General features: G+C 39.7%; 2 protein-coding genes across 3 annotated transcripts in view; both read left to right on the top strand.

The window, feature by feature from the left end:
• Nucleotides 1–13,726, top strand: part of LOC114546651 (latent-transforming growth factor beta-binding protein 2) — a 95,836-nt gene extending 82,110 nt beyond the window's left edge. For both annotated transcript variants that reach the window (XM_028565599.1, XM_028565598.1), the window contains 10 exons: nt 4,123–4,251; nt 4,900–5,034; nt 6,075–6,275; nt 6,406–6,498; nt 6,863–6,991; nt 7,283–7,423; nt 8,247–8,420; nt 8,530–8,799; nt 9,624–9,773; nt 11,443–13,726. In XM_028565599.1, coding sequence (XP_028421400.1) covers nt 4,123–4,251; nt 4,900–5,034; nt 6,075–6,275; nt 6,406–6,498; nt 6,863–6,991; nt 7,283–7,423; nt 8,247–8,420; nt 8,530–8,799; nt 9,624–9,773; nt 11,443–11,618 — 1,598 coding nt within the window. In that variant the 3' untranslated portion in view covers nt 11,619–13,726. The remainder of the gene's footprint in view (nt 1–4,122; nt 4,252–4,899; nt 5,035–6,074; nt 6,276–6,405; nt 6,499–6,862; nt 6,992–7,282; nt 7,424–8,246; nt 8,421–8,529; nt 8,800–9,623; nt 9,774–11,442) is intronic.
• An 813-nt stretch (nt 13,727–14,539) lies between these two features.
• On the top strand, nt 14,540–21,638 carry pomt2 (protein-O-mannosyltransferase 2). Its single transcript, XM_028566686.1, has 21 exons — nt 14,540–15,331; nt 15,409–15,493; nt 15,579–15,683; nt 15,829–15,937; nt 16,303–16,411; nt 16,574–16,733; nt 16,838–16,944; nt 17,058–17,140; nt 17,408–17,517; nt 17,623–17,689; nt 17,791–17,851; nt 17,978–18,056; nt 18,328–18,479; nt 18,571–18,662; nt 18,774–18,850; nt 18,930–19,001; nt 19,097–19,156; nt 19,244–19,349; nt 19,468–19,605; nt 20,435–20,546; nt 20,908–21,638. Exons 1-21 carry the CDS (start codon nt 15,036–15,038, stop codon nt 21,011–21,013), a joined length of 2,286 nt encoding a protein of 761 aa, XP_028422487.1. The 5' UTR covers nt 14,540–15,035; the 3' UTR covers nt 21,014–21,638.
• Nucleotides 21,639–22,209: the final 571 nt, after the last annotated feature.

Genomic DNA, 22,209 nt, shown 5'->3' with positions numbered 1-22,209 from the left:
TACTCCGGGGCATTTCTGTCTGGTTGTAAAAATCATCAAATATTTAAGAAGAGGCCAGACACTGTAATTTGCCATTTCTGTGAGGGGCGTTGTTTTATTTTTACTCACCGGCCTTCGAAGGGGAAGCGGTTGTCTTTGGCTCTGCTCACAGCACTCATTTAGATTTAGAGGCCATAATACAAAAGGGGAAAACAGTGTTTTTTCCACAGCAGCGCGTCAGCTGCAACTGTGCTGTGAGGGCTGTAGTTCTGCTATGATGCGATACACAGGGCTCTTTTGGGCATGTGAAAAAGGCAGTATGTGTGTAGTCGCAGGTCATTGTTTTTAGCTTTAATTCACCATCATGGTCATAAATTCCCTCAAGCTATGCCATGTCTTTAATAAGGCTTGCCCAAGGGCGGAAATTGCCTGTGGTCACACACTTGCCAACCTCCCACCCCTTTAAACGTATAGAAATCTAAAGACTTTACCGTGTGTGTGTGTGTGTGTGTGTGTGTGTGTGTGTGTTGTGTGTGTGTGGGATCATGCTGTTGTATGGTAGGGTATCGTTTGGATTTTAACTATTCTGATTCCAATTCTGATTCTTCCTTTCAATTCTCGATTCCGATTCTTTGAGGGGTTGAAACGGGTCACATGCTTATTTTCACACTAAGTTTTATTTTGATTCAGTGGTGGTTTGCAGTTTTACAGGGCTTTTTCAAAGTAAAGTAAAGTCACACTAGAGCCTGCTTACTGTGCTCCAAGGCTGCAACACAAGAAGCGCCTGGCCGCTTCGGAAACCAAAACTTGCACATATTAAATTGGGAAGCGATGATCGGATTTGAAACCAAATCCTCTAAACAATTACAAACGATTCCAATAAAGAAACGATTCTACTGGAATCGTAATGTTTTAAACGATTCCAAGTAGGAATCGGTTCTCGATGCCCAATCCTATGCTGTTGTGGATGATGATATTTTTTTCTTAGAGGTACACACATGATATGACAGTTTGACCTCCATGGTTAACAGGTTGTAGATGTAATGTCAGATAAAGCGCACAAACGTGTTTCCCTAAAAAGAAATACCTCACCTCATCCTTGCCTGACATGTGAAATAACCTCTGCATATAAGACCAATCAGACAAGGGGTTGCCTAGAGAATATGGGAGTGTGGGCTGTGGAGGGGTGAGCCAACAGTCACTGATTCTTATATTTTTGTTGCCTGCCACCATGTGCTCCAGATTAACACATGGCACAGAGACCCGAACCATTAACCATCCCTAGCTCCCCTCCCCCCAAACCGCAGCATTACCCGGCTCCAAGAAGCAGGTCCTCCTGAGTCAGACCATTAGCATAGGTTCCTATTGGGCCGGGTCGTCCCTTAACCTCAGCTCCTCCCACCTCAAATGAACTCCTCAACCTCTTCCCTGCCTCAGTTCTTCCCTACAGGCAGTTTACAGCTCTGCATGGGTCCTGACGTAACTGACTATTACATGGAAAGACTAAGAAAGGCAACCCCACGTCCTGTTGGTGTGAGACTAGTTATTTCATTTTGAATTATTTGCTTTTTCCCCACAAACCATTAGTGCTGTGATCAGCAAGCTGACTCTGCTTGCAAGACAGATCTAAATGGCTGGTCAAGAAAAAAAAAATTAAACAAAGGCCATTAAATTTGTTTTGGTCTCGATGCTCTCATACCTCCCCGGGATGATACTTTGATTGCATCTCATCACAGCATGTGGTTTGCAACAGATTTTGTTCCATGTTACACATGAATGAAAATCTGCCTGAAGGCACTGATTATTTTATATATTAGCAGAGAGCTTTCATCACCTTCCTCCCAGACCTCCCAGATGGCAGCCGCTGTCATTCCAACATTCCAAACTCCACTTAAGCTCTTCACACTTGAGAAAATGTTCCTCAAACTCTGATATATAATACTTTTCACCTTACCCTAAGAATACACTTCATTAAGCTGTTGGGAACATTCTTCTTAAAAATGTATTTTTCAATTACTTGTAATATCTCATAGTATCCAAAAAACGTCACCACTTCTACACCGGTTTGGCATCTCAATCCACAGCTGCAAAATGCAAATCCAATGGGTTTGCGGTTTTCAGTATGTGTCCATCCATTCTTTTTTTTATCATGTTGCAACCATTTGAGCCCACAAGTCTATTTGAGAAATCCTTTTCAGCATTTCCTGTTAAAGGTTTTTACAAACGACAAAGGCAATGTTGTCTCTGCAGCAGTTTTTATTAGCTTGTGGGAGCCTCTGTCTCTGACCCCATAGGCATGTTGGAGTAGTGGCCAAGTCAGGACGGCAACACTGACAGATAACGTGTCCCCTAGCAATACTGACAAAGTAGTTGTCTGTGTTGGAGGGGGAGACAAGGCCCTGGCCAAGCACACTGTTCAAATCAAATGGCTTGTGGTTCTTCTGGCCCACTTTCTTCAGTTGATACAGCCTTTATGAGTGCTCTGAGGCTATATGAAACAGGTTTAGACAATATGTGAATGACTGTGCTTTGCACTCCATCAACTAGTGTGTTTTAAACGTTGCCACTGGACTTGACCTTTTGTCCTAACTGATGTTAGAGGCAGACTTATGTATGAGAATGTTAAACGGATCAAAATGTTTTGTAAGTATTCAAATTGTTGTGATTTTATTGTCTGCATTCCCCCCTTATTTTTCTTAAACTTGTGATCACTCCAGTGGAGTTACTATTAGTCATGGAAACTTTGAATGGAATGGTCATGGAAGGGTTGTTGTGAAACTAAAAAGTCAAGAAAAAATGTAATCACAGACACAGTGGTGGGTCATCTAATTTTATTAGCACAGTTCCTATCATCTGTCAACTGTCTGTCATAATGTTCCCAACTTAACGACTTGCAGAAAATATGCAAGAACTGACTTAATTTCATCTCTGACTGAATAGTTTGGAAGTTGTTTTTTATTTTGTGACGGAAAAGAACAAGCTGTGGTTTCTAACAGGTTGTGGAACAAATTTCTCATAAATCTATGGTCAAAAAATGCTATTACAGACCAAGTACTGAAACCGACGAATAGGCCATTTTGTATCGACATTTATGCACTGAAGAAGTAAACACAGTAAAATAAACAGTTCAGAAAAACTGATAAATTGTGGTTATGTGACCCTGAAACAGATTTAAGATGTTACCATTGACCAGTGGCAATTTAAACTGATCAGAGAATAAATTCACGTGATTGAAGTGTTGTTTTTTAAACAATTATAATCAGACTTGCCCTCCAGTAGTATCATTCTTTGGCCTCTCTGCTACACTCGAGATGCCAAAGAAATAAGAAATTGCTCACAAATTTTGCCTTTAAACGGCGAGTGGTAGGCAATCAGCAGTGCTGTTACATGGTCCAGTGTTAACAGTCTCAACTTCCATGTCATGACATATAACATGTAGTCTCTCCACTGGTTTTATTAAACTTGTTTTATGATGTATTGCCATGCAAACAACGAACTACTGTAGGCTGCCGTCTGCAGAATTGGTCCCTTTGGGCCTAAAATCCTACAGTACAAGTCCTATGCTCAGAATTTTTTCATGATACCATTTTAGATCTACTATACAGCTGATGTCAAACACATTAAAATGAGCTTAAAGATGTTCATGATTAGCATGGGAATCAACTCCTGTTCATGCCACCTCAGCCGTCTTTCTCCAACTGCTTGTACAGTGTCTGGGTAAATGCAGAATTCTGGCTGCATGCTGTAAACTCCTCCGTCTCTTACACTTTGTCAACATCCCAGTGAACTAACAGTCACTTCTCACTCCATTGACACAACCAGAGACACTTGCAGTTATTTTTCAGATCCACACCACACTCAATTTCACTGTGTTGCTGTGATGCAGAGAGAGTCTCCATGAAATGATTTACAAACATTAAGTTTGAAAACCCTTTTTAATGAATTGTCTAATCTGTAAACCCTTTCTGGCATGTTATGATGGCAGTGATTTCTATTGTTATTGTAAGATCACAATGGTCGTGATGTTTATTTTGGAAAAGCGGTGCCATGTTTTTTATACCGGCAGTTTGAAAGTCTATTGCACAGGGTGAAGTTGTAAATATTAATGATGTGCTTACATCTCTGTGTGCTCTCGCCTCGCAGATATTGATGAATGTGTCAATGAAACTATCTGTGGGAACCACGGCTTCTGCGAGAACACAGACGGCTCCTTCCGCTGCCAGTGTGACCAAGGCTACACCAACCTGCCCGAAGACATGAGCAAATGTGTCGGTCTGTAACTGGTCTTCAATAAATATTCATTGTACATTACTGATTAAAAGATAAGCATAGGTATACTATCTGTTTTTCTAAAAATCCTATAAAAACACCAAAACCAACAATGAATTAATCAACTAACTAAATAATATTGTCTGTGTAGCCAAAGTCTGATGTAACATATTCCTCTGTGCCATAGAGCTTCATTGTTGTACTCACTAGAGCACCAAATGTGTATTTTGCATCTGAAAATAGTACCTAATGAATGCTTTGTATACACCTGTTTGAGTAATGTTTGCTAAAAACTACAGTGCCCAGCTGTTCAAAGAAATCATTTAGCCTTTTTTTGAAAATGAAAGTACATATTTTACATATATTTTATTTTTTAGAGATTTACATCTTTATTAGGAACCAATTTGCTTGAGGTTGAGAAGCACAGATAGAGTAGGAGTGAATCAATCGCAGCAAAGAAGTGTATACTGTATGTCTATAATGCATTAATGAAGTGTTTTTTTTCTGTCAATTGGATATGAACTACTCTTCCAGTAACAAGATAATTAAGATTATTTTGTGCGACCTCGCCACGACCTCATTGTGCGCATGCCTGTGCGTATGTGCCTGATCTTTTACTGACCTCACGCCCTCCTCTCCTGTCTTTCTCAGATGTGAACGAGTGCGAGATGAGCTTGGCGCTGTGCGGGGAGGCCCTGTGTGAGAACTTCGATGGCAGCTTCCTGTGCATCTGCCCCAACGACAATGAGGAATTTGATCCCATCACCAGCCAGTGCCGCTCCCTGGGTAATGGAGCAGGACTAGCACTCATAGTGACCCACAGGACTTAATTCTCCATCCCATCATTGGGAGACGGAGTTTTCCCTGATTAAATGAGCCGTCTCTCATTATCCAAACAAGGGTGACGAGGTGGACATGACTTACTCCACGTCTCTTGACCTGGCTGTTTCCATTTGTTTTATAGGCTAGAGTTATAGTTGGGTGGGTTGACTACAAAAATGTCTATTAGCCTAATACTTCGAACGAATGATGAGGTAACTTCTCCAGTAGAGCCAAGTAAATACCCTAAGGGCCTAGTTACTGTAAACCAATTTCCTCACCAAGACAAACAGGGATAAGGTGTAGCTATTGGCAATTATGGCTAAAGACACATTGCTTTCTTCCGTGCTAAAATGATCTTAAGTGCAGGGGTTACAGATATGCAACATACTGCAATTTCAGAATGACAGAAAGGGCTTTTGAGTCATGGAAACACCATCACATCTCCAGCTTGATCGGCGTATGTGTACACAAAGTGGGCGTATTTACATTATTAAGCGGCGCGCCCTCAGCGGGGATGTTTTTTCTTCTGCCTGGGCACTAAACCCCAGCTATGCCTTTGTGTACCTTTTTGCCACATTCCGCTGTTTGCTTTTGACGTGTGTTAATCAATCATGTGAGAGTGAATGGTGTGTTGACTCACATGCCAGTGTTTCCATTTGGCTAAGCCTGCAGCTTAAGGGTGAAATGCCTGAGCCCATGCCTTTGGACAAATGAGCAGGCTCAGCAGTGGCAGGCGAGGGTAATGCACTACCTGCTGGAGGCATTTGGACACACTGACAGATGGAGAGCAGAGGCCACTCGATGCTGTTACTGTATGATGCTGTGCTACTGAAGTGTAGGATCTACTGTAACTGTATGTACTGGGAGATTTGCGTTCAAGCTGTTCTATCAGTTTGCCCTCCTAATTAACCCAATCCCAACCATATCCACAGGTGCGTTTCTATAGATAACCATGACCTCTACCCTTCCTGTCCTGAAGAAATGCTTTCTTTGTTCATCTACAGCTGACCCGACACCCACCGCTCGAGTCCCTCCGTCCGCTCCCTCAGCTGAGGAGAGGAAAGAGTGTTACTATAACTTGAACGACGCCAACTTCTGCGACAACGTCCTGTCTCGCAACACCACTAAGCAGGAGTGCTGCTGCACGGTGGGGGCAGGCTGGGGGGACAACTGCGAGATCCACGCCTGTCCTCTCCCAGGAAGAGGTACAACAAGAGGCTGATAATCTGTATTGACACTTTATCAGAATAAAGTGGATAAAGATTACTCAGTGCATGTGATTGCCATTTTGTTTTGTCTTCTCTTTCACTAATGAATCCAATTTGTATTTTCCAGATGATTATAACCAGTTGTGCCCTCATGGCAGTGGATTATTACCCCTGCCTGTTGCCTCTACACAAATCCTGGGAGAACAGCAACCTTACATAGGTACGTTTGCATAAATACTAACTTGTTTTATTGATATCCCTGAGCTTTTATAGCTTCCCTTCACACAAAACTTTATATTGGCACCGAAAGGTGCAATGTCAGCAGCCCATTTTACTTCCACCTGAATTAACTTTTAAAGCCAGATAGACACCCATAATCCCTTGCCACATTTACGAGGCTGTCTCTACGGCTAGCCAAGGCTTAATGGAATACCTGCCTTCATACCTGAATATCATAGTGTGTCTTGACAGCTTCTAGGAAGAGGAGTGATTGACTTTAAAGCAGTGTGCCAACGTTTTGACTGTTGTTACTTTCCCTCTCACTTATCTAATACCAAGGTGTAAATCTCTCTCTGTCCCTTCAGATGCAAATGAGTGTGAGATGTTTGGATCAGACATTTGTAAGAATGGACAGTGTTCAAATCTCTTTTCTACCTATACCTGCTATTGTCGCTCTGGCTTCTACTATGACAACATCCGGCTTGAGTGTGTGGGTAAGAAATAAAAAAACATTTCATTCATTTTTTCAAATTTACATTTTTACTTTTGAAGTTTTTAACATTTGAAAACATCCATAACACATAAACTGGGATGTCATTGTATAGGCATTTCATTTCATGGAACTATATTCAAGATGATTGGTCCCCTGTGTCTCATGCCAGTGTCTTGGCTACTCTTATGATTAAAATGCTGGATGTTGCACCTTAATCATTTTAACCGCTTTTGAATGATAATTTTTTCATATTGTAATGTCAGTGGGCCCCTCTCTGTAAATGTGTTTTTAGATTACGATGAGTGTGGATTTGGAAGTGCCTGTGAGGATGGAGCGTGTGTGAACACGGCCGGGTCTTTCAACTGCTTCTGCAGTCCTCCATTAGTCCTGGACAGCACACGACGGCGCTGCATTGGTCTCAACACCACAGAAGGTGTGACAACATTTGAAATTGAAATGTTAAAAGCCCCATATTACGCTCATTTTCATGTTCATACTTGTATTTTAGGTTTCTACCAGAACATGTTTACTTTAATGTTCAAAAACACATTATTTTCTCATAAAGGGTCTGAATATACCTGTAGTCACCCTGTGTCTGAAACCCTCTGTTTTAGCACCTGTCTCTTTAAGCCCCCTTCTGAAATAACCCCAGTCTGCTCTGATTGGACAGCAGTCTCGGAGTCTCTGCACCGCTATTGCAGCCAGAGAATGAATGTAACAGCACTGTAGCGGCACTTTCTACCTATATATAGTATAGAGTGACATCACAACCGTAACCTAAAGTCCTGTTTCTGAATACCGGCTGTGTGCATTTCTCTGTAGATTGAGCGTTTTGATACTTTCACAGTATTTATATAGCACCTAGACCTGCTTTATTATCAAAAAAGACAAGGAAATCTCACTTTTTACAATATGGGACCTTTAAGTTTCACAGTGGTAGAACTTTAACTTGGTTGTATTAATCAGTAACTGCTGATTATATGCTGCAAAGAGCAGACCTGGAAAAAAGAATCAATTAATTAGCTGCAAAGTTTGTTTAGTTTAGTTTAATTCAGTTTATTTGAGATATTTGAATCTGTCAGCCTGTTTTAGTGTTTTGCCATGGATGGAGGTGTGGTTCTGTCCAGTCCTTAGAGTTGCACAATTGTAATGGCAAGTTTGGATGGGTTTACTTTTCTACCACAGAATGACATTAAGGTGATTGAAACAGCTGTGTCTTTTATGTATTTTTTCTCACTCTTCATTCTATCTCTCAGAAACTCCAGAGCCTGATCACGATGTGCACATGGATATTTGCTGGCAGCGTCTGGAGGGGTACAACATGTGTTCAGAACCCCTCCAGGGACGCAGAACTACATACACTGAATGCTGCTGCCTGTACGGCATCGCCTGGAGCGGACAGTGTGCCTTCTGTCCCCGGAAAAACTCTGGTGAGAAGCAGGATGCACATAAGACAGCAATTACACTGTTTAATAATTGTTGTTCTTTATATTAACACATCATTGTTATCATCATCCAAAATATAACTGCTGTATTCAGATGACTACGCAGTGATGTGCAACCTGCCTCGGAGAGAAGGCACAGACAGTCTGCGAGAGAGGCCAGGATACGAGTACGGTCTTGAGGGGCCAGAGGATCCTGCGGAGCCTTTTGTTCCTCCATACTGGGACAGTTATGGCAGCCCTGCAGGACCCTATGACATTCCTGAGGGCTTCAATGACAATGACTACAGCGTTCAACAGCCACCTTTCCGTGTCCCCATTTCACGACCACGGCAGCAGCAGCCACGACCGGTGGATTCCTATGCTGGTGGGTATACTGTATGTGTCCTGTGGTTTTTCATCCACAATATGTTCATAGGTTGGAGCATTTATGTATAATATACAGTATACTATATGCTGTAATGCAGTGGTAAATAAATCCACTTTGAGCTTCAGTCCCTGACAATCGTAACACCAAAAAGATCACCAATATTTGTTCCCTAAAGACAGGTCATAGCTGACCAGTGGTGTGCAAAGTCATCAAACTCATCATTAGCAATACAAAGGGCAAATTACAACATTAAAAGTACAAACTTGCATTAACATTTTTATTCAAGTAACACTATGTATGAAAGTACTTAAAGTGGCTATATCAGTATTTTAGAATAACAATGTATCAAATGATGACAATGTAAAAACAATGTGGCAGTGTGAAAGGGGTCATTTAAAGTGATGAATCTACAGAGATTTATTACCCAAATCGGCTTTACCAAGCTTTATAGTAAGTTTCAGCTGTCCAAACCACAACTTTACTGTTTTGGTTCACTCTCACAGCTCTCATGGTGTTGTTTTGAGCAGCAGCGGTCAGGCTCTAAAAACCCACTGTACCCTACCTGCTGTCTAACAGCAGCAATAGCAGCAGACAGACAGTCAGGAACAAGCTGGTGAACATAGTGGAGAATTTAGATTTATTTAGATACTAGATTTAGTAGTTGGTGGAGACCAAAAACAGACCTAAAAGAGATTGAGTATTGGACTTGCATTCATCCGGTGGCCAGACACATAACTAAAAATGAATGATAACGTGCCATAATATCCCAAGACTTTTTTTTTTAAACATGTTTTCTAATCTATATTTGTGTGTCTAATCAGAGCGCTACGATGGCTTTGAGGGTCTCCGAGCGGAGGAATGTGGAATCCTGAACGGGTGTGAAAACGGCCGCTGCGTTCGTGTGCGAGAAGGTTACACCTGTGACTGCTTTGACGGTTACGAACTTGACCTAAACAAGATGGCCTGTATAGGTGAGTTCTTTCCCCATCATCTTTGATATCTTTCTCAACAGACCACCCACATGTAGACTGCCATCCAAATGAAAATGTTCATGGACTTCCCAGAATCAATAGGGAATAAATCACTTCATTAAATCTTGTTTCAAAATGTGGTGTTGAATCTTGAAATCAAACCGCAGTGAACTCTTCAGGTTTAAGCCTTTTGGAGCCAGGACTTGGATTAATTTCAGTGAGGTCACTCTTCATGCAGTAAATCATCAAGCTCAAGGAGAAGCTTTGAATTTAACAACCTTGCATTAAGTTATGTTTTAGGGGGAACTAATGAAAGACGTGTACTTTTTAAAATCATTGTGTGTTACCCTTTGGTCTGAAATTCCCTAGTCACACTCTGCCAAAAGTAAGGAGGCCTTGAATCTTCGCCACTCGGTGTATTACATGAGATATTATATCTTTTAAGTGTACTTTGTTTGTTTTGTAAGAAAGTGAGAGTGTCTTGTTGTAATGAAATGCTATGATTACAATATTCTGTCTGCGTACAAGCTTATCAGTTCCAAGGCCAGACCTTTTCCCATGGAAAGTGACTGAATTTCAACCCTGTGGAAACATGTGGGAGCTGTGCAACTCGTGCCATGCCTCCTTTTATAAATATCACCATGAGCATTTCCCTAGAAGAGCATGACATAAACAGGAGGGTCATTTGAGATGGACTGCTATGAAATGACAATTGGACCTCCCGGGTTGAAAAAGGGGAAAGAAAAATTACTTGAAGGCCAAAAGGAAACATAATCCAATGCATTGTTAATTTTACCATCATTCTGAACAGTTGAGTGCTCGAGATGGCTGGGAATTCAAGTTCAGACCCCATCCAGCCGACACGCAACATGACGGCATGTTTGATTTAAAATATACAAGATGAGATATTATGCAACATGTCCTTGGTGTTGAGTGAAAACCTTGTACCTCCAAATGTGAACTTTTGTGGAACTAATTAAAAACAATTGTTTATTGTTTGCAAGATTGCATACCATTTTCAACAATTTCACCTCCAGGTCCATTTAGTAGCTGTTGTGGAGCTTTTGATCACATCATCTTCATCCATGCCTGGAGTTTGCCCAGTTGTCATGAAATTGTATAGGGTTGCAACTAATGATTATTTTTATTAGAAATGAATCTGCCAATTACTTTCTCGATTAATCATTTGGTCAAGTCCAAAACTCCAAAATATCCAATTCACTTTAATGTAAGGAGAAGATAAGCAGCAAATCCTCACATTTGACAAACTGGAACCAGAGAATAATTGGCATTTTTGCTCAGAAAAAAAGTGAACCAATCAACCAATCATTGCAGCTAGGATTATAGACGTTTAAATATTCTCAGCACTTTAAGCACAGTTGAGTTTCAAAGTCTTCTGCTGGTGAAGATCATAGGATATGATAGAAAGCATGGAAGAAAAGAACAAGAAAGGAAGGAAGAAAGAAAGGACAAAAGAAAGAAATGAAGGGAAAAAAGGAAGAAAGAAAGAACGGTTTAAGTGAAATCAAAAGTATGAATTATTTTAGCATTCCAGTATCCCACTCCTCATATACCCATATGGCCACTCAGCAGCAGATGTTGCGCAGGCAGCTGTTTCAGCTGTAAAATCTCCCTGCTGACTAACTCGTCATGTCTCCTCTTCCTGCAGACATAAACGAGTGTGAGGACATCAGCGACAAAGTGCCCTTGTGTCAGAACGGGCAGTGCACCAACACAGAAGGGTCGTACAAGTGCACCTGTTTGCCGGGCTTCATGGCCTCCGCAGAGCCACACAAATGCATCCCAGAGATCCCAGCATCTGGGCTTGTGGAGACAGGAAACTGAGACAGACTGCCGGCTATTCCTTCTCCCTTAAAGATCACCTTACACCCCTCTGCCCTTTCCCCCAAGGGCCTCGCACTAAACCTCCAACAGTACCGCTGAGACGTCCAAACTCTTTTCCCGACACACACATACAGACACAAAACGCAAACATACACACATTTCACACATGCGCATTCAGCACAGAACACATTCATCCCCCCTCATACACATTCAAGAGGAACAGGAATTGTGCAGTGAATGTATTACATGGGATTTAGTATTCACCAGATATCCATTTGCCTTAAAGGGATTTTGTGGACTGATCTTGTTTTATTCAGTAACCCCAGGCAATTTGATATGCAGATATATTTTCCACATTTTTTTTCTCTGTCACTTTCTTTTTGTTGTGTTATTTATTTCATTTACATGACGGGCCTTTGCAAACTAAGAAAGCGACCTATTTCAGAGAGCATACTTGATTCCTCTTGTTTTATTTGCCTCACCAATTGACCTCAGAGACAGCGTGGGGAGATAATAAATGTCTTTTGTCAAAGAAGGAATGTCATAAGACATCAGTCACTCATAAATCAGCTTGTGCCTCACTGTCAAACCTCTCACCAATTTCCTCACTCAGTCGTAATTAGCATTGACCTTGGACTAAACGGATGCCAGGGTTGATAAACATCAGACATTCACAGACAGAACTTTTCCCATAACTGCCTTTTTATTCTTCAAGATTAACCACAAGCTAAAGTTGAAGAATCTCTGGACCAAGAAGTAAGAGGTCAACACAGCCAAACGTACACATTTCAAACTTTGGCCTTTACCTGGACCTGGAAAGCCTGTAGATGTATATGCTGATCTATGTAATGTTCAAAAAAGGTGCAATAGGTATAACCTGCCTTCCTCTGTTTGACACCATTTAATACCAGCGATGAAGAAGGACAACATGGATTCAGTTGCTGATCCCGATTTTTGTTTTCTTTTTAACAGTATTAATTTATACATCTGTAAAAACCATATTTACCATGACTCAAAGTTTGATTCCAGGCTACTTCTGAAACCACAGGAAGGTAAATTAGTTGAAATGATCCACAAATATCACAGCTTAAAGTGAAAGGTTAGTTTTATATACCAGTGTCACACACGCAAAAGGCTCCCAGCTCTCACATAAGACCATTCCCATGTGTGCATCTCTGAATGCATGTAAAGACACAGGCTTCGTTGGAGAGGTTTGGTATATTTTGTACAGATCTAGTACTATGTATTATTTTTGTTACATATTCTCTTAATGCATTATAGCACAACCAATATTTTGTTTGACATAAAACATAAAATGTAAGAAAATCTGGCATTATAGCTTTGTAGATGTATACATGTCTGTAAAAATGTTTTTTAAAGCATATCTTTTTATGTATGAGGAGAGTGGCTGACACTGTACCAGAGGAACTGTGTGTATACCCTGCCCTGTGGAGCAGACAATGAAATGTAATTTTTTGTGGAAGTGGCAGCACTGTTCTAATCACAGACATTTCGTCTCTTCAAGTTCATTACAAAGATGATGCTTTTGAAATGCAAGCACTAACTTCTGTGCGTCACACCTTTATGGCTAAATATAAGTAATTGTGAACATTATTTCTTTTAGTCTCTGTTGGATCCTTATGTCATGAATGTATCATAGACAGTATCGACCTTCTCATGTGGTTTCTGAACTCCCACTTATACCTTTTTTGTCTTTTATATTCAGGTTTAGGAAATAATGGCATTACTTGTCTAATGGACTGAACTTCTCTCAGCAGTGCAGAAACTTAAAAGTCTAATTCTAACTTTGGAGGATGACTAAAGTTGATGACCTAATCCTAATTAACATGCATTCATAACTTATAAACCCAAGTTGTACAAATGTTTCCACTTGATGTCCACTGGACTTGACTGTGCTGTTCAAATCATCATACTAGAAGTCTAACATTTAGGTCACAGTTGGAATATTTAAAGCCTTCAAAACCACAAATAACTAAATGTCTTGTTGTAAAGCTGTGGTCATTGAAAATATCATGCTCATTAATTTTGTTTACCTCTTGACTGTAATCACTATCAGTCATCAAAAATAAAAACATAAAAAATATCAATCTCTTTGAACATTTACTTTGAAAAATGGAAATCAACACCTTACGTTCACTATGTGAATGTATATTGACAGTAATTTGCTGCTGTGGAATTTTATTTGTATTAAAACAAGAATACTTGGTTAGGTAGTATGTAGTATACTATGACTAGTTATAAAAAAGGCACTAGACGTTCATTAGACTAGACTTTCTTACACCAAGCAGTGTAGTTCTTGGAACAGTTTGGTGCAAGTATATGACCCGTAATGTAAGTGGTCAGAGGTGTATGTTTGACAGTGATGGTAGACATATCCTTTACTTCAGTAAAGGTAGTAATACCACAATGTAAAAATACTTCATTACAGTACAGTCAGAGTGTTTTATTAGTAAATATTAGTGTTCTTGGATAATTGAAGTATTTATCTTTGGTGTAGTAGCATATGTAAGCAGCATTTAAAGGTGCAGCTGGTCAAAGCAGCGCTAAATTGACCATATTCATATATTATGTAGTTTAATCTGTCACAATTCAACATTTTATGTAAACTATTTGTTTTGAGTCTAAATCTAAAAGTAGCTATGGCTGCCAAAAAAGTAGTGCAGTTATCCACTGAAATGTAGTATTCTTCTCTACTAAGAAGGGGAAAATAGAATGTTAATATTAAAATTATTTATTATACTATATCGCCCTCTAGTGGCCAAATAGCCCTGCACATCACTGCTTTTCCATCTTTTCCATAACGTTTTCCAATTGGTTAACCTAGAAGGATTATGGGAAATTGTGTTTACCCTTCAACACCATGCCCACATAAATAACACATTGGAATACACCTCCCAGAAACCACCTCGATTCAAACGTGTTTTTAATTTGACTCGAGCTGCAACCTCTCGTGATCTCTCGATCGTTGTGTTGCTAACTAGCTAGCTAAATCTTGAATAATAAACCGTAATTTGAGGCGATAGAGACGGTTAGGAATTTGTAATCATAAATGTACAATATAAAACATAATTGTGTAGAATGCCGCCATTTGACGAGTGGAGACTTGGTTAGCAAGCTAGGATAAGTATGTTATCGATTAAAATGTATCTTATCTTATTTAATCTTAATAGCTTGGCTGCAATGTAACAAATGTGTGCGATAATATCTAACGTTAGATGTGTTTAATGTAACGTTAGTTCTTTTGTCCCAGACAGCACAGTTACGCATAATCTAGATATCACCCATTAACTATATCTGTTATGGGTGTAAGGTCATGATTAGGTAATGTTACCAAAATCTTAGACTTTCCTGGTTTGGAAGGTGGTCTGGTCAATTTATTACAGGTTTCATTCACTAATGGCAAAGGAAGAATGCATTACACAATGGAACAAAATAGGGGACACTTCAACACTACGAAACAGGAAAATCTTTCCCACCTCAGAAAAAAACCTCCAAACCTCATCCACTCCTTTGTCAAAGGATGAAAATAGTCAGACTGCTGGACACTCTCAGTGTTCAAATGGGACATCTGCTGAGCTTTCGGCCAGAGAAAATTTTAGTAAGGATCCCCCAACCAGAGTGCTGCTGATGTTGCTAGTGGGGCTTTCTTTTTCTACACGCCTCTACAAGATAACAGAGCCCCCTCATGTGTGGTGAGTAAAAGTCATGAATACTAGTAGATTTTGTAATTATTTTTATTTTTTATTGATGACTCGTTTTGGTGTTCCAGCTGGGATGAGACACACTTTGGAAAGATGGGAAGCTACTACATCAACAGGACCTTCTTTTTCGATGTCCATCCTCCTCTTGGAAAAGTGAGATCACAGAGTATCCCTTTTGTGTAGTGTCTTCAGGAAAACCACTCTAGTATGAGTACTGATCGCCATTAATCTGTTGCAGATGCTGATAGGTCTCGCCGGTTACATGACTGGTTATGATGGCACCTTTCCGTTCATAAAGCCAGGAGATAAATATAAACATCACAACTACTGGGGGATGAGAGGGGTAAGCTGCTTTCCACACGAGAAAACCTGTTCTTTTCTAATTGATTAACAATGCAGTTTGAATATATACATATAGTCTTTTCACAACTTTTAAATGACAAGACATTAAAGCTGCTGATGTGCCTGACCTGCCTCTTACCCTACAGTTTTGTGCCGTGTTGGGCTCCTGTCTCCCAATTTTTGCCTACCTCATAGTGCTGGAATTGTCTCAGTCTCACAGTGCTGCCCTTATTACTGCCATCCTGCTCATATTTGGTGAGTATTCATCTTGTTTAAAAGGGTTGCACAACTCAAAAACATGTTGAAGTTGCAATACACTAACTAATCAACCTTCCAATATCCTTGTTTTTCCTGAAAAAATAAAAGAAACAGCATGTAGCTCTGGATGGAACCTGCGCATACACATTTTGGGAGTAGGGAAACCACCATGGCCAAAGTGACTTTTAAGTCATCTTCCATATTGGCCATTGTTTTCATTTAATGTTGTGTCTCTTTTGCTGATCTTACCAACAGCATTTTTGATAAATCTAAGGAGAGTCTTGGACCTTAACTATTTAAATGTCAAATAACCCTGTTGTAATAATGAGAATGAATTTGTGCTGAATTTCCTCGTCCTGCAGATACTGGCTTTATCACCATTTCCCAGTACATCCTGTTAGACCCTATACTCATGTTCTTCATCATGGCAGCAGTGCTGAGCATGGTCAAGTTCAACCAGCAGAGATGCAGGTAGGACACCGCTAGGGCTTTGATTTTGGTTTGGTTTAAGTATGGTAAGATAATTATAGTTACAGTCTTAAAAGAATACCAATCTATCTTCCAACAAGAACAAATCTTGCTTGCTAATGTTTGATGCAATGTGGTCGTTTTTCTAACTTTATTTCTTTCCAGCCCTTTTGCTGCCTCCTGGTGGCTGTGGCTGGTACTGACTGGTGCAAACCTTGCTGGGGCATTGGGAGTGAAGTTTGTGGGTCTGTTTGTCATTCTGCTGGTTGGACTGAATACAGTTTGGGACCTCTGGAGGCTTTTGGGAGACCTGAGCCTCTCACTGGTAAACAGCAGCAAATTTTGAATGGTACTGGTAACCGATCGTGTTGATGAGTAGCGCTCGAGGTTTGACTGTTAAGCTCTTCTCACCTTATTTTCTGGCTCCAGGTGGAAATTGCAAAGCACTTCCTGGCTCGGGTTGTTGGACTCATCCTGCTTCCACTTTTCCTCTACGTTACAATATTTGCAATTCACTTTGTTGTGTTGAACAAAAGGTGTGTCTGATTGTTATATTATGGATACAGTGTGATTACTGCTCATCTCACCCTAAATACTGCGTGATGTCGTCTACATTGTTTGAATAATCATGCTTGTTTTCTCTTACCAGTGGACCGGGAGATGGTTTCTTCAGCTCAGCCTTTCAGTCCCGTCTAATTGGGAACAATCTACACAATGCATCTATGCCTGAATGTGAGTCCCAAACACTACAATTGTTGAAATACTAATAAGAAAATAGAAAAGTTGGGCAAAAATATATTTTTTCCCATTCCTTTAGTATTGATGGCAGCCAGATGGGCTGAAATGTTTGCTTATTTTCTTGCTTCATTTTACTCTCTTCACAAAGTAACATTCTATTGTTATTGTTAAGCCTTTATCAAACGTAATTTTTCATTAAATGTAATGTTTTTTTGTGTGTTTTGTAATGATTTGAAGCAATATGTTGTTGTTCTGATGTAGACCTGGCATATGGCTCCACCATCACAGTAAAAAACCTCCGTATTGCTGGAGGCTATTTGCACTCTCATTGGCACTTATACCCCGAGGGAGTGGGAGCAAGGCAGCAGCAGGTCAGGCAACACTGTGAAACATTCACAAACATAATTAAACATGCCATCATCTGTGATCATTTTATTTATTCTAAATAAACAGTTTTCTCTGCCATTTCCTTACAGGTGACAGCCTATCTCCATAAGGACTATAACAATTTGTGGCTTGTTCACAGACAGGATGCTAATGAATGTGAGCAGCTGGGGTTGATTTACTGTTTAAAGCTACCAATGGCATTAATTTAAGTCATAAGGAAGTAATGTATGAATCTCTTATTGTTTATCCGTATTAAGCTCAATCTGGGACACCTGATCTGGTTCGTCATGGTGACATCATTCGACTGGAGCACAAAGAGTAAGAATCATGTCTCCACAGAGCAGTGAAATGAAAAACCTTATTTAATGTTCATGATTTAATGTCATTCCAATCCAAATTATGTGCATGTTTTTGCGATAATGTAATTTTTACTGGTCCTTTCAGAACAACCCGTAACCTTCACAGTCACCTCCATGAAGCCCCTCTGACCAAGAAACACTTTCAGGTTACAGGCTATGGCATTGTGAGTAGACCTATAACATAAAGCGCCACTAAAAAAGATGACTTTTTTTTTTTTCTCACCTTACTTCTCTGTACAGTTGACGGATGACATGTCACACGACTTCTGGGTGAAGTTTGTTTTCTGTTGAAGTTACTTTTATGTGGTTTTTGAGATGCCAAACTATGAATTGCCTCATTCAGCATTAATAAAATATAGGATTCTGATTGCATGTCTTCATATATTTGTATGTCCCCAAGCTTAACACACATCTCCACCTTTGCTCTGTTGTTAGAATGGCACAGGTGACACCAATGACCTGTGGCAGGTGGAGGTGTGTGGAGGTCGGAATGGTGACCTGGTGAAGGTGCTGCGTAGCAAAGTCCGCTTTTTGCACAGAGCTACCGGTTGTGTGCTTTACTCCTCTGGCAAGACTCTCCCAAAGTGGTAAAGACTAGTCTTCTCTGACCCTCCTTTTCTGTTCAGGATTCATTATGTGTATGTACAGTCGAAGCAAAAGTTTTTTGTTTCTGTTCAGGGGCTGGGAACAGGTGGAGGTGACCTGTAGTCCCTACTTGAAGGAGACGCCAAGCACTCAGTGGAACATTGAAGATCATATCAACCCCAAATGTAAGCATTCTTTAAACATTCTTTGTGCTCCTATATATTTTGTCTATACTTTATGATGTCAAACACTAACACTAACTAACCTGTTCCTTTTCCTCTTGCATGTTCTGGCAGTGCCCAATATTAGTTTGTCTGTGCTGAAGCCCCATTTTCTGGAGATCTTACTGGAGTCCCACATTGTTATGATAAGAGTAAGAAACAATGAGAAAAGCTGTTAATCCAAAACGTTTTATTAGAAATCATTTATTGACATAAAATGTGTCTTTTTAGGGTAACCGTGGCTTGAAACCCAAAGACAATGAGATGAACTCAAAACCCTGGCATTGGCCCATCAACTATCAGGTGCATTGAATGATCTATGTTTCTAAACTTAAAAAAACTTAATTATATGTCTAACCACTTTACACTAAAAATGTTCTTGGTTTATTTCTTTAAAGGGATTGAGGTTTTCTGGAGTGAATGACACAGAGTATCGTATTTACCTGCTGGGGAACCCTGTAAGTCTGTCTGAGGCTTGCTTGATTTTTCCTGCTGTCGATCTTCTCTGACCAGCGCCCATTAACGCTATAAATTCTCTTTTGCAGGTGGTTTGGTGGATTAACCTGGCCAGTTTGGGATTGTATCCTATCATGGTGGCAGTGGTGTCTATAGCCCTCCAACGAGGTTTCTCATTGGGCCAAAAAAGAATAGGTGTGCTTATTGATAGTGGTTCTGACTAATTGTGGTTGCAGCAGCAGTAAAAAACTAAAAAAAATAAAGATGATTTTAAACATCAAATAAATGTTCTGTACTCCACTCTGCCTTTCAGAGCATTCTCTTGTGCTTATGAGAGGAGGAGGACTGCTACTTGGTTGGCTGCTGCACTATGCACCTTTCTATACAATGGGCCGTGTCCTCTACTACCACCACTACTTTCCTGCAATGCTCTTCAGCAGCATGCTAACAGGTACCAAATCTCTTACTGCATTTTGGATACTTCCATTATATAGACCAGAGGTTTGCAGGGAGGGAGGAGGGAGAGACATTTGGCAAAGATACATGAAGTGAAAGGCAATTAAAGTACTTGCAGCACACAATTTACGTCAAAAATCGTTCTTCTCGGAGTCATAACAGAGTCGAATATAAACACATACCCATATTTTTTTTGTTTTTCAGTGTGACTTACACTTGCTGAGGATCCTATTATCTCCCATGTCCATCATGAGTAAACATCCATAAATCCACTTAGAAATCATAAAAAAAAGAAAAGCTCCTTTTTAACTCCAATACTTTCCTAAGAATCATCAGGTTTTTAAATTTTCCAGTGATAGTTGTCTACATCCATGGGACCATTGCAAACAGGAACTGCTAATACCTAATTCGGCATACTTTTAATGGTGCCAATTTACCTACATGTAAATGTATTATATGCTAAAACAAGGCTCAAGTTGCCCACAGCTCAGTGACCCAATGGCAATATTATGCTGTTTACATTCCCCAAAGCATTGTGGTAACTGTGGTTCCAAATCTTAGAGCATAATTACCCCCAAATCGAAACAAGACAAAGAATCATAATGGACAAATCTAATATTAACTTCAAACAATCAATGTATTATTTTTTTTTGTATTCGAGTACACAGGTTTGTTGGGGCGGGGGGGGCACAGTGCAGTTGTTTTAATTGTGTCTGATCTGATGGGAGCCTCCAGTGTCAGACTTTGAAAACCCCTGATACAGACAAAGCAGTCATGTTGGTCACAGGTTTGTGGTCAAAGCACTCACTGTTTGTTTTTCACAGGAATTACATTCGACATTCTGTTGAAAAGCACTGATCTGATACTCAGCCCACCTTATTCTGATCATCTGCAGAGAATCGGGCAAATGGTACTTCTGTTCGGTGTTCTTTACAGGTGAGATGACTAGCAGTGAAGGAAAACTTTAATGTGGTTTATTCTCACACTGTCATAAACAGAACATCATCAGTTTGTGATGTCTATTGCATTTAATGAGGTTTATTGTGATTATATATCCATCCAGTTCTCACTTGCCCTTGATTCTCCCAAAATGCCTTTCAAATACTCCCAAAAAACATTTCTGTACTTGCATGTAGAGAAAGAGAGTGTCCGTGATGATGAATAAACCTTTTGGGAAAAACAGTAATTTTCTTTCGTACCGAGAGATAGCTGAGAAGATCGATACCACACTTATTTAAGTTTAAAAGTGCTTCTTTTACTTTGTACAAATCACTGTAATCCATTCTCTGTCTGTCAGTTTCTACCTGTTCCATCCACTCTCCTACGGCATGACGGGTCCTCTGGCACACGAGCCGGGAAGCACCATGGCTGGCCTGAAGTGGATGGACTCCTGGGAGTTCTAGTCCGCTTTTGCATGAAGAAGACCCAAATATTGTGATGTATAACTGTTCTGAATATGAGGGAATTTAATCAATCATCTGTCTCACAGACTTGTGGTCTTATTGTTTACACAAACGCATCATTTTTATTATGTACTTACTGCACCTGTCCACGTATTCATGTGTCTCCACATTTCCAAGTATTGTAGTCTATAATGTGTAAAAAGGGGAGGAACAGTTGTATTAGACGGACTTGAATCTGTGTATAATGAAAGCCAGAGTGTTGTGGAGAATAAAGATGTAGACACTAATCATTACCAAGCTGCCTTAACTCACAACACATCTTACATCCTGGACTTGTATATGAATATGTTTATACTGTATGTCACAATAATAAGCTAAAGTGCCTGAAAGGAGCTAGTGAAAGTAAAGTGGAACTGCTGCAGCTACCTGTTGGTCAGTTTTGAAGAAAAAATTTTTTTGTTAGTTATAGGTTATTATATTATTGTATTTTCATTTGTGATTGTCTCGTGCCTGGTATTTTAGTATTAGTGCTGTTCAGTACTGGCTTCTGTTTTTACATTATAAGACTACTACTCACTGTGTCATATGCACATTTCAGTATGATAAATAAACTGATATTCTTGTAGTCTGTGCTTACTTGTTTATATTGTCAACATTTTATCTCTATTTTGGTTGTCAACATCTATTTCTAGAGTGTTCTGGCCAGGATATGAAGAAATAACATACATACCACATGTAAAAGATAAATAGAAATGTGATCATAAATTCATGAAAAATATGTATTACAACATGTCAATGGCAACTTAAAATAAAACCAAGAGCTGCCTTAAATTAATAAAAACAATTAAGACCAATTCAGATTGGTCTGGTTGTTTTATGTGATTCCCTAACTTTTTTGTGACTGTTCTATCAGTTTGGGTGTGGTAATGTAGACTAGATTAACACCATGATACTTAACTCTTAGAAAATGTAATTGCTTAACTTCTGTTTATTACCACAATTGGAAGGTCAGAGGCAAAACAATGAACAGACTACTTTAAGTCACTTTAAATAAAAAACGACAATAAGTGTAAATGTCTGCTTACAGTCCGATTTTCTCTGAAACTCTTACTACATTATTTATAAATATGGAATCTATCAATTCCCCATAGAAGATAAGTTATTCAAAAGCTAAAAATATGAAAATGAGATTATGA

The sequence above is a fragment of the Perca flavescens genome, chromosome 20, assembly GCF_004354835.1.
Source record: "Perca flavescens isolate YP-PL-M2 chromosome 20, PFLA_1.0, whole genome shotgun sequence".
NCBI classification, from domain to species: Eukaryota; Metazoa; Chordata; class Actinopteri; order Perciformes; family Percidae; genus Perca; species Perca flavescens.
The sequence above is the reverse complement of the archived record's forward strand: the minus strand, read 5'-3'. Positions and strand labels throughout refer to the sequence as shown.